The sequence below is a fragment of the Falco punctatus genome (assembly GCF_963210335.1).
Source record: "Falco punctatus genome assembly, chromosome: 13".
Lineage (NCBI taxonomy): Eukaryota > Metazoa > Chordata > Aves > Falconiformes > Falconidae > Falco > Falco punctatus.
This window is the reverse complement of record NC_137593.1, coordinates 2,838,212-2,854,074: the sequence shown is the minus strand read 5'-3', so window position 1 is coordinate 2,854,074 and position 15,863 is coordinate 2,838,212. Positions and strand designations below refer to the sequence as shown.

Genomic DNA, 15,863 nt, shown 5'->3' with positions numbered 1-15,863 from the left:
CTGAAACGACTTCTTCTTAAAATGATTATTACATAGTTCTAAATAGTTTTAAAACAGATCTGTACCAGTTCTTAGTCTTGCAGAAAATAAAAAAGGAATCCCTACTAATATTTTAAGAACTGCACTATAGATAGAGTAATTTTTAAAGCTAATTAACTTTGAATTGATGTTTTACATCCCAAAGGTAAACTAATCATGCTATGAAGTTCTCCCCATCTCAAACTAAAATAATCAAATATTAAAAGTTTTCAAATCATTAAAGAAAAATGAAAAAGAAAATGTCTCCACTGTTCTGAATAGAAGCATACATACCTTGTCAATGATCTTTTGGAAGTGGATTTCCACAGAACAACTCTGGATGTCTGTATGTTTGTCAGAATTATGGATCAGCACAGAGAGTTTTTTGGATCTGATTTTTTGTGCTCGATACCCAAACACAAAAAGCATTGAATCAATGACATTGGATTTTCCACTGCCATTTGGCCCAATAATACAAGAAAAACGCTGCATAACAGAAGAAAAAAAAAAAAAAGTTATATTCAAAGGGAAATAAATCCTGGCCAGTGTACATCACCCATTTTGTTTGTGAACAGTTTAAAACACAATTATTCCTACTGTATGAAACTGCAGACTATTTGATAGCTTAGTTTTTACTGCCAAAGGTAAAGCAGTACAATTTATTTAATAAAAGAACCACACCTCAGCTCAGCTTTCTAAATTTTAACTTGTTAACTCAAAGCAATACTGTACTTCGCAAGCCTGTTTGCAAGGAAAGTTTCATGATTAGACACGTAAGTCTCCTATGGGCACTCAAAAATACTCTCATTCTTCAAACACACCCCTAAAAGTTCTCCAGTAAATGAAATAAAGAGAGAAATATGGGGTTTTTAAGGTTTACTGACAAATTAAATTTGTATAGTATCACAAAGTTGCACTTAACTGTTTTCTCAACTGTCCAATAATGAAAATCTAGGATATCATTATATAAGTAATTCTAAAACTTAAATATTTTTCAGTTATTTTGAGGGAAGCTTTTACACGAAAATACAGGAAGGAATACTAACACACAAAGTCTTACCTTCATTTAAAAAATGCTTAAGGTAAAAGAAAGATACCTTATGAAAAGGTCCCAAAGTTTGCTCCCCTGCATAGGACTTGAAGTTCTGGTTTACAATATGAGTTATCATGAGACGAGGAGCACCAGGTTCATTGGTCATTGCTGGAGGTGGGGGAGGAGGGATGCTACCCAAAATATCTTCTAAACTTCGATTAGCAAGCACCTCATTTGAGACTTCTAAAAAACATCCAAAATAAACAGAAAGAAAGAAAAAAAAAAAAAGACTATAAGCTCTCAATGACTAGACACCTTTTGAAATGTTTAACTGGAAAAGCAAACAACATTTCTACATGAACCAAACCTATACTTTTGCCTGTAATTATTAAAAGGAGCTAAGTGGAATTAAAGTTCTTCTTTCCGTGAACTGAATCTTTAAAAAGAGATACTCAAGATGTCCCATCGATACACTGGTGGGTTGGTTCTTTCATTATGTAATTCTTATTCTAACACACTTTAATAGGCACTCTGCAATTACAATAGCTACAACCATCACAATAAGTCTGCAAATCTGAAACAGGCAAAGTCTTTCTAATTAATAAGTGCAAAGCCACATTTCAAGCGTGCTCTCAAGTCACTCTGCAAGATTTGGGGACCGCTGCACAATGCTCTGAAAGCTGTAATGACAGCACAACCACTCTGCAAAGACAGGAAGTTTGTTACGAAAACAAACTGGCCCCCTGGATATCAGCTAGTTGTAAGCAAAGCAGCTTTTCAGCAGTCCCTGGCAACTTCTTCAAATAGACAGTAGTTTTTGCCACCAATTTCAACGTATTAATCTATGTGTGAAATACCTTGCTGTAATAATTGCATATCTGGCTACCTAAAAAGACCCACACTGCTGTTTTTCCAGACATTTTCAGCAAAATCTCATCACAAGAAACTCAAGAATACACTGCTTCATGAAAAAGAAAGTCAAATCATTTTAAGAGTTAAGTAAATAAACTTGACATTTATTCCATTCCAAGAAATCCCATACCATTGGCTGCATATAAATTTGAAAAATCCTGCTGTTGTACCACAATCTTAAGTACAACGTTACAGATCAGGAATATGAAATAGGCTTTATTAGGATAAAGTCTACAAATTGCTTCTGCACTTGTACTAAATCACTGGTCCAAACACTTTAACTCTTTGCAAGCCCTCTTTACTATTTTAAAAGCAGTTTAAACTTGCCAGGAGTCAAGGCTTTCAATATTCCTTTCCAAAAGGGAAAGGAGCAAATCCTATCTGGAACAGCTGGTAAATTCAACTGAATGTTGTTGCTAAACAGGCACTACCATCGAGTTTACACACCATCAGAACCACAACATTCAGACCCACCTTGTGGAGGTACTTCGTCAAGCTGTCTGTCACCATTGTTTTCCACTTCCATGTCACTGGTAGGCTCCTCTAAGGGCTCTCTACCTTTCTGATGGGCTGCTGTAGAGGCTTTGGTGCTCTTGCTTGTCATGATCTCTGTTGGCTGTTCTCCTTCTATTCCAAGCAATCAAACTACTGAAGGGATCTATCTCCTTTGCTAACATAAACAAGAAAACCCCATGATCCAAGCATCGAACTGCAATCCCCTAAGGAATATACCTACATGTTTGCCCAGATGTTTGACGAATTTAGAAAATACAGACTAGAGGTATTTTGAAGACAATAATCCAAATTTGAAATAAAACCTCAAGATTAGCCTAACAATATTCTTTAAGATACATCGCCCCCAAACCAACCGATCAACCCTAGTCTGTAGAAACAGCATGAATCTACCTACTGAAAACTCATACAGCCATGTTCAATGCAGTTACTGTGTTCAGAGATGGAAACCATGATACTGGGGGCAAAAGAGTTAAAGACACATTTGCAATAACAAACTGAGTAGCCATTTGTCTATACTCTTCTAGAAGCACTCTTTACATACACATTTCAGACCTGACACAGGCTTTACTTTCAACAGTCCATGCTGACTATATTTTTTTATATAGGTAAACAAAAAGACCTGCATAATTACAGCAAAGACTTGACTCTTAAACTGTTTAAATCAACACACACATTTTACTATAACAACCAGTACCGGCAGCATTCAACATTTAACAGAGAAGGCAAAACAAAATACCTTAATCTAGTTGTGATGTTCAAGTTAACTGATGAAGAATGAAACATTACACTTAAGCACAGCTCCCAGAAAGTATAAATAGAAAGCAACCGATGGGAAGAAAAGACGACTGCAGGAGTGAAACTCTCTCCAAAGAGTTTAAATTGCAGCAAGTGGCAAAGTTAGTTCGCAGAAAAACAGACATGAGAAAGTTTACTTCTCACAAGATAAAAAACTGACGTGGTTAGAAAGTCATCTTACAATTGGTGCCAATCATTTGACGTTTTCAGACCTACCCCCAACCCACACTCTCATGAGAGTCCTTCATTTGGGACAATGGGGGAGGGGAGGGAAATGAGAGAAAGAACTCATTTTAAGGCAATTTGAGTCTATGCCCCTGTTAAGTGTTCCGCAATGGCTGTCTCGGACAATTACAGCCTCTCAAAGTACCAGATTTTTTTTTTTTTTTTTCCAAAACTGCTCCACTCCAACAGAATTGTGCAATATAGACCTATTTACCTTACCAACCCTTCCCCCCCCACTCCGACAGAATGAACAAGCATAACTACTTGACCTCAGCTTTTAAATCGCGGTAAATCTGCTGCCACATACTTTCTAACAAATTTAACAAATTCGTGGCCAGCCCCTCCCCGAGTCAGCTCAAAGGTGTTTGTTAAAAGCATCTCTCGACGATCTCCTGCCAAGTGGCGTTTTTGTTACGGGGACGGCAAAAAGAGTCAGAGACGGACAGAAAAGCTTCCTTATTAACAGCGCATTAAATCTGATAGCGTCAACCCTTATCAGGGCAAATTTTTGGGGGTGTTTTTAATCCATCTGTTAATCAAAGGAGTCCAACTGCGCCCCTGTCACGGTCTTTCCAAGTCGTAACGGCCTTTTTTTGCCTTTTTCTCTCATACTTCAAACATAGAAGAGGTAGGCAGAGCTAGTTATAGATGGGTCCCTGCTTTGTAAGCAGATTAAAATCGGGCCTCTGTGCCATCGAAACGGATTCCTGTACTTCCCCGTCCTAGGTGGGTCTCCGATGCGCGGTCCCCAGAGATCCGTAAGGGCACAGCGGGAAGCCTCGGGCTTTCTCCCTGGGGCTGTAGAAGACCCTCTCTCATCCCCCCTCCTCACCCCCATCTGAAGACACCAGCCAGGACGGACACATCGGGCGCCGTGCCCCGCCAGCGCGGAGACCGAGCGGCCGCCGGGCAGCCCAGGCCTCTCGGCAAGAGCCCTCAGCGGGGGATCCGCCGCCCGACCGCCTGGGCCGGGGGAGAGGGGCTGCCGCCGCCTTCCCCTCCCTCGGGGTCATGCGGAAAGAGAAAAAACGAGGCGCGGGGCAGAGCCCGCCACCCCTCTGCCCTCTCCCTCAGCACCCCCTGTCCAGGGAATCGCCCCGAGGACGTCGCCGCCGCCCCGCTCGCAGCGGCTGAAGCCCCCCGACTCCACCTGCCCTCAGGCAAACTACCAGCGCCGAAACCCCAAACCCTGCCCGCCCAGCTACCCCGCGCTGCCCGCCGAGCTGGTACCTTCCCGGGCTGGCGGCACCCGGCCCCAGCGAGGCGGCGCGCTGCGGCAGCGCGGGCGGCTCCGGTTCCTGCCGCGGCTCAGCAGCTTCCACACTCGAAAATGGCGCCCAAACGGCGAACTCGAACCGAAATTCGTTAGAAAAGCGCGGGGCATGCTGGGAAGGGAGGGGGCCGGCCTCCCGCGGGTTTGAAAGGAGGAAAAAAAGCCCCGCTCTCGCGCCATCTTGTTTTCCGTTACTGCGCGGACAGGCTGGAAAAAAAGTAAAATAAATCATAAATCCCCCCCCAATCGCGAAGATGCGCCTTTTTTTTTTTTTTTGGGGGGGGTGGGGGAGGGAGAGAGAGGAGAGGCAGGCGGTTGACGGTGACAGCAACCCCATGGCCGTGCTCGCTCGCTCCGCGTGGAAAGGATTTATTTTAATTTTAGAAGTAGGTCAGTGGGCGGCGCTTGGTTGCTCAGCAACGGGCGCCGGGGTGGTGAGGCCGGAGCGGCGGTGCAAGCGGGCGCCGTTATTAAAATTTTTTTTAAAAAAATTAAAAAGTAAAAAGTAAATAAAAATTGTGGGGACACGACGGTTTAAAATTGGTATTAATTAACGGGCGGCGCGGTGACGCCAGCGGGCCGTGTCACCTGGTCGGGGAGGACCCGTGAGGTGGCGGTGGGACGAGGAGGAGGAGGAGGAAGAAGTATCGCGGGAAGTAGCCATAGAGACGGAGCCGCTTGGCCGCGGGGGGAGCGGGCAGCCGCCGCCTTGGTCCCGCCGCTCCCGTGGCGCCGTGGGGACGGGGAGGAAGGCGGGATTAGCCTGGGAGCCGGCCGCTGAGGCAGCGGTCCCCGCCGCTCTGCTCTCTCCTGTCCCGCTGCCGACGCAGGTAAAGGCGGGCTGGGGAGGCGGCGGCCATCCCCCTCCCCTCGCCGTCAGGGGTGGCTGCGGGGCGGCAGGGCTGACTCACCGCCGCGGTGGGCGAGAGGGTCGGGAGCCGTGACCCCCCAGTTCGGACGTGGGAGGAGGGAAGGGAGAGCTCCGGGAGACAGCCGGGAGGCGAGGTAAGGGCGGGGGAGTCCCGACCCCGGCTCCGGACGGCCCTGAGGGGAACGGGCGCTGGCGCTCGCCGGGAGAAAGCGCGGCGGAGGGGGGATAATTTCCCGTTTGGAAAACTTTGAGGTGAAAAAGTGGGCGCTGGCATGGCCGGAGAGTGGGCTGTGCTGTCGGTGCGGTGCCTGAGGCTGTCCGAAGGCTCTGGGGAGGCAGGCGGGGCGGGAGGAGCTGCGGTTCCCTCACAGCGGCGAGCGACAGCGGCCCCGCGGGCAGCCGCGCTGTGAGGGGCGACCTCCCGCCCCGCCACCGCCATCTACGCCCTTTCTTTCCATCCTGCCGTCTGTCTTTTCCTTCGCTGCCCCCCGGCTCTTGCTGTCTCGCTCTGATCCTTATCTCCCCCTTCGGCAGCTCCGGAGGGGAAACGGCTGAGGGGAGGAGGGAGCGAGCGGGGACCGAGGTGAGGAGGCGTGGGGCTGGCAGGAGCCGAACCACGCACTGTGTCAGAATTATTGCCCCATCTTTTTTAAAACTCCTAGTAAATGCTTTCAGCTAACCTGCCGATGGACTCGTTGGGGAGTTGAACGTTGTGTGTGTAGTAGGATGGGTAATGGTGGAGGTCCCTGTTGGTGACAGCAGGTGAGCTGTGCGACTTGAGGGTGAGCGTTCTGCCTTCTAGGTGCATGTAAAGACTGTTTAAGCCGTTTTCAAAAACGACAATAAAGTTCTGGCCTTGTCTTTGAAAGCAAAATAGGTTTTCCCTTGCTACCTACCTTCATGGCTATAAGTCAGAGCAATAGAACTTCAGTGTTTCAACCTATGCTCCAGCAATATGTGCCTCGCATCACTTCTTCTTTAAATTGTCCACTGTATTTATTATACTAAAGCAATCAGATAAATACACGGTTGGGTACTGTACAAACAGAATTCCCTTTAAACTCGGGTCTGTTTTGGTGTTTATTTTTCCACAGTACTAATGTAATATTACTCATGCCAAAACTTTTTATCTTGGTGTTAGCATCTCCCTTTTTAATTTTGGCTACTTACACAGGTGTTTGTTTTGTTTTATTACAGTTATAACTATGTATCTTTTTTTGTTTGTTTAGTGCTCCATCTGAACAACTGAAATGAGACTGAAGACTTCACTTTTAAAGGAACCAAAACATATCCTTTGTCATGGAACAAACCCTAGGACAGCATGTTAATTCTGATTAGACTCTTTTCCAGAAAGGTTTTCTTTATCATAGATGTCATGGTAAAATGTTTGTAAATTGCAGATGGCTTTTTTTTTCCTTTTTCTTTTCTTCACTTTCCTGCTCTGTGCACCCTTTAAGGGCAACACTTTGAGAGGTGTTGAACACTCTTTAGAGTAATACCTTCCCTCCAATCAATGCTTTGCTAGCAAGTTTTGAGGTTTTACTTTCCCTTCTTACTTGCAGTGGTAATTTAAAAGCTTTCCCAGCCAGTAAATAAGTATAGCGATATATCTACCTGCTTGTAATAAGAGATGGACGTAAAGAAAATTGTATTTTCCCTATTAATAAATTAGATATGTCAACAATTTGTATATGATGTGGTGTTAATAAACCGACATATTTGAATGATAGTTGGGTGTTTTGCACTTGCATTGTGCACTAAAACCTTTCTAGAGGTGTAACCCAGCATTTCAGCTATGTTGCAGTAAGTATTCATCATAACAAGAGTTATATTTTTGCATGATAGTTGGCTTTATTTTTTTGTTGAATTTCTACCAGCTCTTCTTGATGCAAAACAGTGAAAAAAGAATGAAGAATCATATTTTTTATATAAAGCATTCCATGTAATCTTATCAAAATAATCTTCCTGTACTGTTCCTTCAGTTTTGTGTACCCTAGATGAGATATTTTGTAAGCTTATTTAGTAATTAACATTTTTAGACTTCCTTAATTTAACTAAACATAAAGAATTAGTTAGCTGTGTGGGGTGGACTACAGCTGATGAGCTATATTCCTGCAGTGATGATCACCAAATTATGAAGTGGAACCTTTTAACTAGTGAGACTACTCGAGTAGTGAAACTTCCAGATGATATTTATCCCATAGATCTTCACTGGTTTCCCAGAACTATTGGTGTGAAGAAGCAGTCCCATGCAGAGAGCTTTGTTCTAACAAGTTCTGATGGTAAGTCAATTTAAATTTTTTATAATTTATACCACTTTGTGCTTATGTCACTCAAACACTTGAGAAATTATTTGCAGTTAAATAGTCTCCAGTAAAGCAACTTCAAATCTTATATACCAGTTGCACTGGTGTAAAACTAATAATTGCTTCAAATTTAATACATTGTGTTACTGTAATTTCCTCCAATACAACATTATCAAACATATCTCTGACAGCAGATAGGTAATTTTTTATGTAGGTCAATTTCTACCATCTTTTTCTCAATTTCATAAACCAGTAGTTTTCAATATGTATCTACTGCATGCCTACGTAGATACCAGATCACTTGCAGTTATGAAAACTGATGACCAAATTACTGAAATTGCCTAAATAATGTAGTCCATTTCTTGGACGTGTTACAAGAGCAAGACTTGTGTCTGGCGTCTGTGGAGTCTTGAATATCCCTCCAAAGCATCTAGTTCTGGTTGTTGTCAGAGATGTAAGACTAGTGTAGATGTGTAGTATACTGGCAGATGTATATATGCATATGTATATCCTGTATGCTACTATTTGTCCCATATACTAGTGTACTAATACTAGACTATATGATCCAGTATAGTAGCTGCTGTATCCAGTGTGTGAATTCTGTTTTGTGAAAGGGAGGTAAGAGCAAGGTTTGACAATTGCTTGGGGTGTTTTTTCCTCCTCCCCAAAGAGACTAGGAATTGATTTTGCCCGACTTGCACACAGCCAGATTTTTCTTCCTGCATGAGGGCAGATACCCTCCTCCCCAGTTCAGTGAAGAAATCTTAGGTAACTGGTTTTGTTATTATATTACATTTATGATGAAGCAGTCCATACTGTTCGGGTCAGTGTTTGTCTCCTTAGTACTGTAATGGGGATTATGTTCCATACCATCAGAAATTTTCAGTGCAAGTTTTCCCCTTTGTTTTTTCCCCCTCCTCCCTTTTCTTGAAGAAAGAACAGTTGGAGTCTCTTCTTGATCTAATTCTTTGTTTGAACAAAATATGAAAAATAGTGGTAGAAATAAATTTTCTTAACAACCCCCGCCCCCCCTTTGTTTTTGTTACAAAGAACCTACCATGTGGGTACACCATAGTTCAGATGAGTGTTTCTTCCTGAGCCTACCAGTTCTAAAAAGGGGTTGATCCTTTATGAAATCTGCTGGTTTACACTGACCTTGTTATAAAAATCGTGTTAGGATAAATGTTTTGCTAAGAAATAAGTTCTTGATATAGGCTGGGACTGCCTCACTGACAATGCGCTGCTAAGAACTTGTCGATGGGGTTGGTGTGTTAGTTTATGAAAGTATCAGAAATCATTCACGTTGCATCCAAGATCTTGGCATTCAGGTGACTTGCAAGAGTTGTATGACTTGCTTGCAGAAGCCAGGCAGTCTTTTCACTGATACTAATTTTCTCCAGCTTTGTGTTTTACTGGGTTGATAATGCTGTTGGAGGTTTCAGAGTAAGTCAAATTAGCCTGCTGGAACTAGAAATTATGTGTCACAAAGAAGCAGATGGTATCGACATACTAAACTTAGTTTATATTCTTTTGTCAGCAGTCAAAGATCTTGGTATTAAAGCTGTATTTCTACAGAAATGGTAGTGATTGGAGTTTCTCAGCAGTGAACTCAAAGCAATATGCTGCTCTAAATCTCTGCCAGCATCTTTAGGCAGAACAGTTCACAGTAAATTGTTGTAGAGAGTTTTCATCAGGATTATGATGGACATCTGCCCATGACCCTGTTGATAGCTTTCACAGGGACCTATTGATAGTTTGAATGGGGCTGGTGGAGAATTTCCAGCCAACTTCTGCCCATGTTTTGGCCAGAACCTTGACTTTGTGGGTCTAGTATGTTTTCTTTGGTGAGGGGAACTTACTGTAGGCTTTTGGCTACCTTCACAGGGAGCTTGACTGGGAACAGAAGGTTTGTTACTGGGCATTAGCAGTGTGGAGCTGATGCATCCAGCATGGCTTTCTGTATGGGTGGAGAGAGGTATTATGTATTTGAAGAAGATAGAGGAAATTCATGCTTTGCATTAAATTTTAGAGATTTCTATGACTTTTGGTGATAGTTGCACTTAAAAATTAGGAGGGCTCAGGGTTCAAGTCACAGAGTAGAGGCCAAGATTTCTTCAAGTTATTTAGTACTTCCGAAGGAGTAAATGCACTGAACTTACAGACAAAAACAGGACATCTTTTGATCACTGAAGGCAGGCTCCTTATTGTTTCTTGGGTATATGTGGGGAGGGAAGGTGAGAAGTGCAACCAACGGAGTTGTAATTTTTGCGATACTTGGTGCTGAACTTTATCATGAGTCTTAGGCAGCTGGGTCTGATGAAGTATTGCTTGTAGAGCTCTTAAGGTGGAAATGCAAGCTTTTGTGAAAGCTGAAAGGAAGATTTGTTTGTATCAATTAATAGTTGCATGCATTTTAGTATTACGCTTTTGAGGGGGTGGAGTTTACCTGAACAAGGATGTTCTTCAGAAAGTCAATGATCAATGTTAACTGAGCTGATTTCTATGGGATTTCTATTCTTTTCCTTTCAACGATAAACATGGAATGGAGGGATTTTGGTAGGTGAACTGATGCTCTTAATTCCTTGCTTTTTTCTCCTTTCTTTTCCTTTCTGTTTTCACAGTTGTATTTCTAGTGACCTGTTTCTGTAAAGTTCTAAATTGTATGTGTCAGTAGCGAGCAAAAGAGCAACTGTAATGAGTCAGATCTTCTGTTAATTTATTCAGGCAGTTTTCCAATGTTATTAGAATAGTATGCTAATATTTCATGTTCTGCTTGAATAATGCTTTGACAGCTGATTGAAGAAATATGTAAAGGCTACTACTACCTTCATGAAAAAGATTTCTTCTAAAACTCGGCTATGCAGATTTTCTCTCTAGTTTTTTTCTGGTTTTTTATATCAGTAAGATAAAAAGGAAAAGTAAATGATATTCATAGATGTGTTTGGAGAGGTTGAAAGTGGATCTTTTTTCAGAAGTGTTCAAAAATTAGCATGTCACAGGAGCTGTACATTCAGAAGTACTTCAGTCTATATGTGAACCCAGTGCAAATTTGAGTTAGATACCAGTTCTGAAGTGTAATATCTAGTAGGTATGAATGAATGCTTGCCCTTCTCCTGTAAGTAGATTAAGTGACACTGCAACAGAGAGCTACAGTTTAGGAATAAAGATTCATTAATAGAATGATGTATAGGTAGGCCTCAGAATCTTTTCCAAGATGCATTAGGACCTTTGCAATGAACTAGGAGAAACTAAATTACTTTTAAGTGGCTTATGTCAATGGCAGAGGTACTTGCAGCTTAGCAGATGATTTTTCTTGCTGCTCAAGATTTCAGTTGTGTGTGACTGACAAATTCTAAACAAGTCCCTTGATGTTGATCTGCATTTTCCTTGATAAGACTTTTGTGTTTATTTGCTTATGACTTTTTCCAAACTTTTTTTTTGTCTGACCTAAAGGTATCATCGTAGGATTCTAGCTAACGTTGAAGTACTTCATAAAGATTTCAGATGTAAGATCTAGTGAGAGAAAGGTCTGGAAAAATGCTGTCTCCTCCATAACAGTAAGAAAAATAAAATTAAAGATTATAGAATGAGAAAAAAATATCTGTGAAACCTGTAAATGAACATGTAGTTATATCTTTGTTATAATTTGTATGCACTTGAGAGTCTATCAGTTCTATCATTGTCCAGCTTTGGGAGATCAGCTTGATTAACTTTCACTTTCTTTTAATGCAGCTGTTTCTTGCTTGCATGCAGCATAAACTGTTTTGGCTACCTTTGCCAACTTATTTATTTATTTATTTATTTTTATTTTATTTGACACATGTGTAGGCCCTTCAAATTGTCCAGTTCTCAGAACATCCCTAAGTGTTATCAACTTAATCGTGTTGTGGCTGAGATAGCTATTGTCTGATCAGAGACTGCAGTTCACTAGTTTCCCCCTTTCCCAAGATGGACACATCCTTCAGTTCTTCAAGGCACTCCAGTGATCGGTCATTAGATAATTTTGTATTGTTCAGTGAGTCGAATTTGTATTCAGCCCTTGCATTCCTTCTGGATGTCTGGGGCCTTTATTGCAATTCCTGTCATTAATTTGAATGCTACTGTTTTGCTAGCATAGCGCAGTGCAAAGGAGAACTGAGCTTTGCTGGATAAATTGCTATTAAAACGAAATGCTTTATGGTTGTTATAGAGCAACAGATACTCTGTGGTAAGAAGATGCTGTATTGTGGGAGGAAGATAGGATGTAATTTCTGTTTAAGTGGACAGAGTAAATCTCAACTTGTTTATATGTTTATAGAGTGCTAAACGTAAACAAAACTGGATGAAGAAACTCTTTTTTCCTTAAAGTTCTGTTCCCTAAGAAAATGGGGCTTCCATGACTGGTGTTGTCAAGGGATTGACTGGCAGATAATTGGTAACTTTGGAGCTCCTTGGTGGGTTTTATGGAATGAGGCAGCTCTGTGGTGGAAAACTGCCCACTGAGGGAGGGGGCAGCTGCAGCATCGGCTCCAGATGTTTCAGGCAGGGAGGAGGTGTTATGCTTGCCCTCCCTGAAGGGAAGCATTCAGCTGTGGTCCCTGCTTAGGCAGTAGGGAGTCTAGCAACAAAAGCTGTTACTTATGAAATGAGTTATTTTTGCAATAATTAGTTCACAGATATTCAGGTTTTGTCTTGCACGAGTTAGTACTTCATCTTCTTTCTTATAGGGTTTTTTTTACCTAGTTAACTGTTCTTAGGACTAAGTGATAAGCTCTTAACATTGATTGGTAAATTCATCCTAAACATTCAGTTTCTGGAAAACTGTTCTTAAGATGTGCTTCAAAATACAGAACAGTGCTAACCTAATTTGTGAAAGAATAAATTGAGATAAAAACTTAGGTTAGAAAACTTCCAAGCTTTTATTTACTAGTGTAACTTACCATTTTCAATAAAGGGAACTTATCTTGTAAAGATATGTTTTTTTTGCATATGCAACTGAATTATCACAATGCAAAAGTGTATGAACAAGTTTTGTTGCTTAGTTGCTATTTTCTAAAAACCTTACTTTTAAAATTCTAACTATTACTTATATAGCATGCCTTACGTGTCAAGCCTGCAGTTTTCCTGCAACAGCTAATTCATCTCTGTGATAAGGATTCCTGGAAATCTGCTGAATCCAATGGAAAAGGAGTATAATGTCTTTACAGGGTTGCATTAATTCCTGGTTGAACTCCAGATGTTTGTGAAATTAGAGCAAAAGTAAATGTAATCCTCTTGGGTTTTCTTCTGAGTTGCATCTTTTGTGGGATATTGGTCTGTTACTTCCTACTTACATTGATGTTGTTGCTGCTCTTTTACAACAATAAAAAATACGTTCAGCTTTAAACTGCTTATTAAGCACAAATTGCAAGTGAATGGAACTATTTTTTCAACTTTTTATGCTATTGATAATTTTACATTAGGTCAGCATTTAAGTCTATGAAAAGTAATGAACAAAACATACATGTGTTATATTCTGTATTTGAATAGGCTGTTAATCTCCCACTTGAAATTCCTCCAGAACTGGAGTCACTTTAAGATTGAGGACAGCTTCTGGCTTCAGTACTTAATAAAAGTAAAGGAACGGTATTTTATAAATCTGAGATGTAAAGTAAGATTTAAGTTGAATCACTTCTATCTACTCCAGGCATACAGCTAAAATTTTCCCTTTCTTGATTGTATAAGGCAGTAAGTTCTAATTTGAAAGCCTCCACTGCCTCAATGTTAAGTTGAAGAGCAGAAGGCAGAGAAATCCATGGAAACATTGCTTTTGGAGCAACCTCTGTGTGTGAATGCAGTGAAAGCAGCAGTATCTAATGAGTCACATCATTTGACTGTCATCAGTTGTAAATTTATATGTTGGAAGAGTAAAGAAGTTGCAGAAGTAAAGATGATATCCGTGAAAACTTGATTTGGCCCTGTTCTGCATAAGTATTATGATACAGTTTTTAAATGCACGATCACATTTTTTCCAGATGAATTCTGTCTTGGTGCCTAAGGTGGACCTGCTTTTACATGAAACTGTGTTCTTTCCTGCTAGGCTACAATTTGCTATGTTTCACTGTTTGAAAGATGCCTTGTGAAAGAAGTAAGAGCTTGTGGAGTGGGAAAGGTTGCAGAAGATTGGTAAACGAGTTGAGCGTTTCCTTATATAGCAGGATTTTATCCTGTACGCAGTGACATGGCCCATTGTTTTCCTGATAATGTGACCTAACCAAAGTATTCAGTTCCTTGCCAGCTGTCTCTTCTTTAATTTCATTTTTTCTCTTATGTATTGAGGGCTTTGCTTACAGAAGTGTTGAGGTCTTCACAGATTCTACCTAGGTCAGTGGAAGCTATTGTTTCAATATATAAAGTGCCATAGAATTTCTTTGTAATTCTGGATGTTTCAGATTGGATACTGAAAATTTATGAACGCCTTTGAGTTAGATTTCTGTGTATATTAGCTCCTGATTTGTAAGGCTTTTTGCTTTTTCTTCCCCCCCCCCCCCCCCCCCCCCCTTTGCCAAAGGGGGTGAAATTAGTGAAATATGTACCTAATGAGGAATGCGGCCACTTAAATGATGAATACTGTAGGTGATGGCATGAAAATATTCATAGTCCTGTGATCAGATTAGGTATAAGTATTCTGCAATGAAAAAGGTCTTGGCTACAGATTGAACAAGTACACTATGCATTGTAAAAGACAGGTGATCAGCAAAATAAAACATGGTTTTTGATGGATTATTTTAAAGCCAGAAAAGGCCGTTTTGACAATTTAATTGGAAAAAATAGTACTTAGCCATTGAATTCCTGTGAATCCAGTTATTGCTTATGCACAAAACCCCAAGAATCTCAGACCTGAGAGATGTTCTATAGAATGAAACATTAATTAGATAAAATATATTTCATAATTATAAAATGACATAATGCATTGAATGTAGAATACCAGTACTGAACATTTTAGGAAGCTAAAACTTAACTGAATGAGGAAGAGGTGGTCATTCTGATAATACTAGTTCTGTGCATTCAGAAAAAAAATGGAATTAACTAGCTGTTCAAGAGTACTCTAGTAGATACAAATATGTGATAAAGAAAAGCAAAAATGTATAGATTTGTGTGATATTTAAAATAGTCTGTTCAAATAAACTGATTTATTCAAACCATTCTTTTTCTTCAGTGTCAGAAATCTTTTTCTTGGAAATCTTGCCTTGGCAGAGATTTGGCTGGATAATTGTGTCTTTTTGTTTATGTACTTAAAAGTAAAATGTAGACAAAGTGTGATGGTATTAATCTGAATAATATTATGGAGAACCCTGATATGTTTCATGGTTATTTACTGACAGATCTACCAGAATGCTTTTTCTTTATTTTCAGTCCAGCTTTGTTTTTTGTTGTTGTTTTTTTTTGTGTGTGGTTGTTTTTCTTTGCTTTGTTTTGTTTTTTTTTTTAAGATTGAAGTGCAACACAAAACATGGGAGAGCAGAACACAGTAAAAGTTGTTTCAAGCTTCTGGCAGTGCAGGCCACCTAAATTTTGCCATTTGAATGTACGTTTAGTGTGGTGGTGGTGGGCATTTTTACCTTGTGTTCTGTCTATAGTTAACTCTCCTATCACCTGCATGCACACAGTGGTCTTGATAATGTAGTCCTTTATGGAAATAGTCAGGTATTTAGTTTCTGGGTTTGGCTCGCCAGGTAAAGCCTGTTTTATAATTCATATTCCCAAGCAGGATGTTATTAATGGAAAAACTATTCCCTCTTAAGTAATGGACTGTTTGCACACACTAAGTGTGAGGGATCTGTGTACTGTTTATCTCGAAGAGTACTGGTCACTCTGAAAATTGTAGTGGCTCACTGTCTGGCAGATTCGATAAAATAGTTTTTAAAGAATTTTGGTTTTAAAGTAGTTAATTTA

The 15,863-nt window shown here is 40.6% G+C and overlaps 2 protein-coding genes across 6 annotated transcripts in view; one reads left to right on the top strand and one right to left on the bottom strand.

Annotated features, from left to right (window-relative positions):
• The window catches only part of SMC4 (structural maintenance of chromosomes 4), a 41,050-nt gene extending 36,189 nt beyond the window's left edge, over positions 1-4,861 (bottom strand). The window contains exons 1-4 of one of the 3 annotated variants that reach the window (XM_080408985.1): positions 4,730-4,861; positions 2,438-2,633; positions 1,116-1,294; positions 313-504 (exon numbers count right to left, since the gene is read on the bottom strand). In XM_080408985.1, the coding sequence (XP_080265111.1) occupies positions 313-504; positions 1,116-1,294; positions 2,438-2,567 (501 nt within the window). In that variant the 5' untranslated portion in view covers positions 2,568-2,633; positions 4,730-4,861. Of the gene's footprint in view, positions 1-312; positions 505-1,115; positions 1,295-2,437; positions 2,634-3,215; positions 3,440-4,729 lie in introns of those variants that run through there. The other 2 variants (XM_080408987.1, XM_080408986.1) reach the window with 2 other exon arrangements.
• A 145-nt stretch (positions 4,862-5,006) lies between these two features.
• The window catches only part of IFT80 (intraflagellar transport 80), a 54,206-nt gene continuing 43,349 nt past the window's right edge, over positions 5,007-15,863 (top strand). For 2 of the 3 annotated variants that reach the window (XM_080408990.1, XM_080408988.1), the window contains exons 1-3: positions 5,007-5,602; positions 6,873-6,933; positions 7,707-7,925. In XM_080408990.1, the coding sequence (XP_080265116.1) occupies positions 6,894-6,933; positions 7,707-7,925 (259 nt within the window). In that variant the 5' untranslated portion in view covers positions 5,007-5,602; positions 6,873-6,893. Of the gene's footprint in view, positions 5,603-5,639; positions 5,778-6,872; positions 6,934-7,706; positions 7,926-15,863 lie in introns of those variants that run through there. The other variant, XM_080408989.1, reaches the window with a different exon arrangement.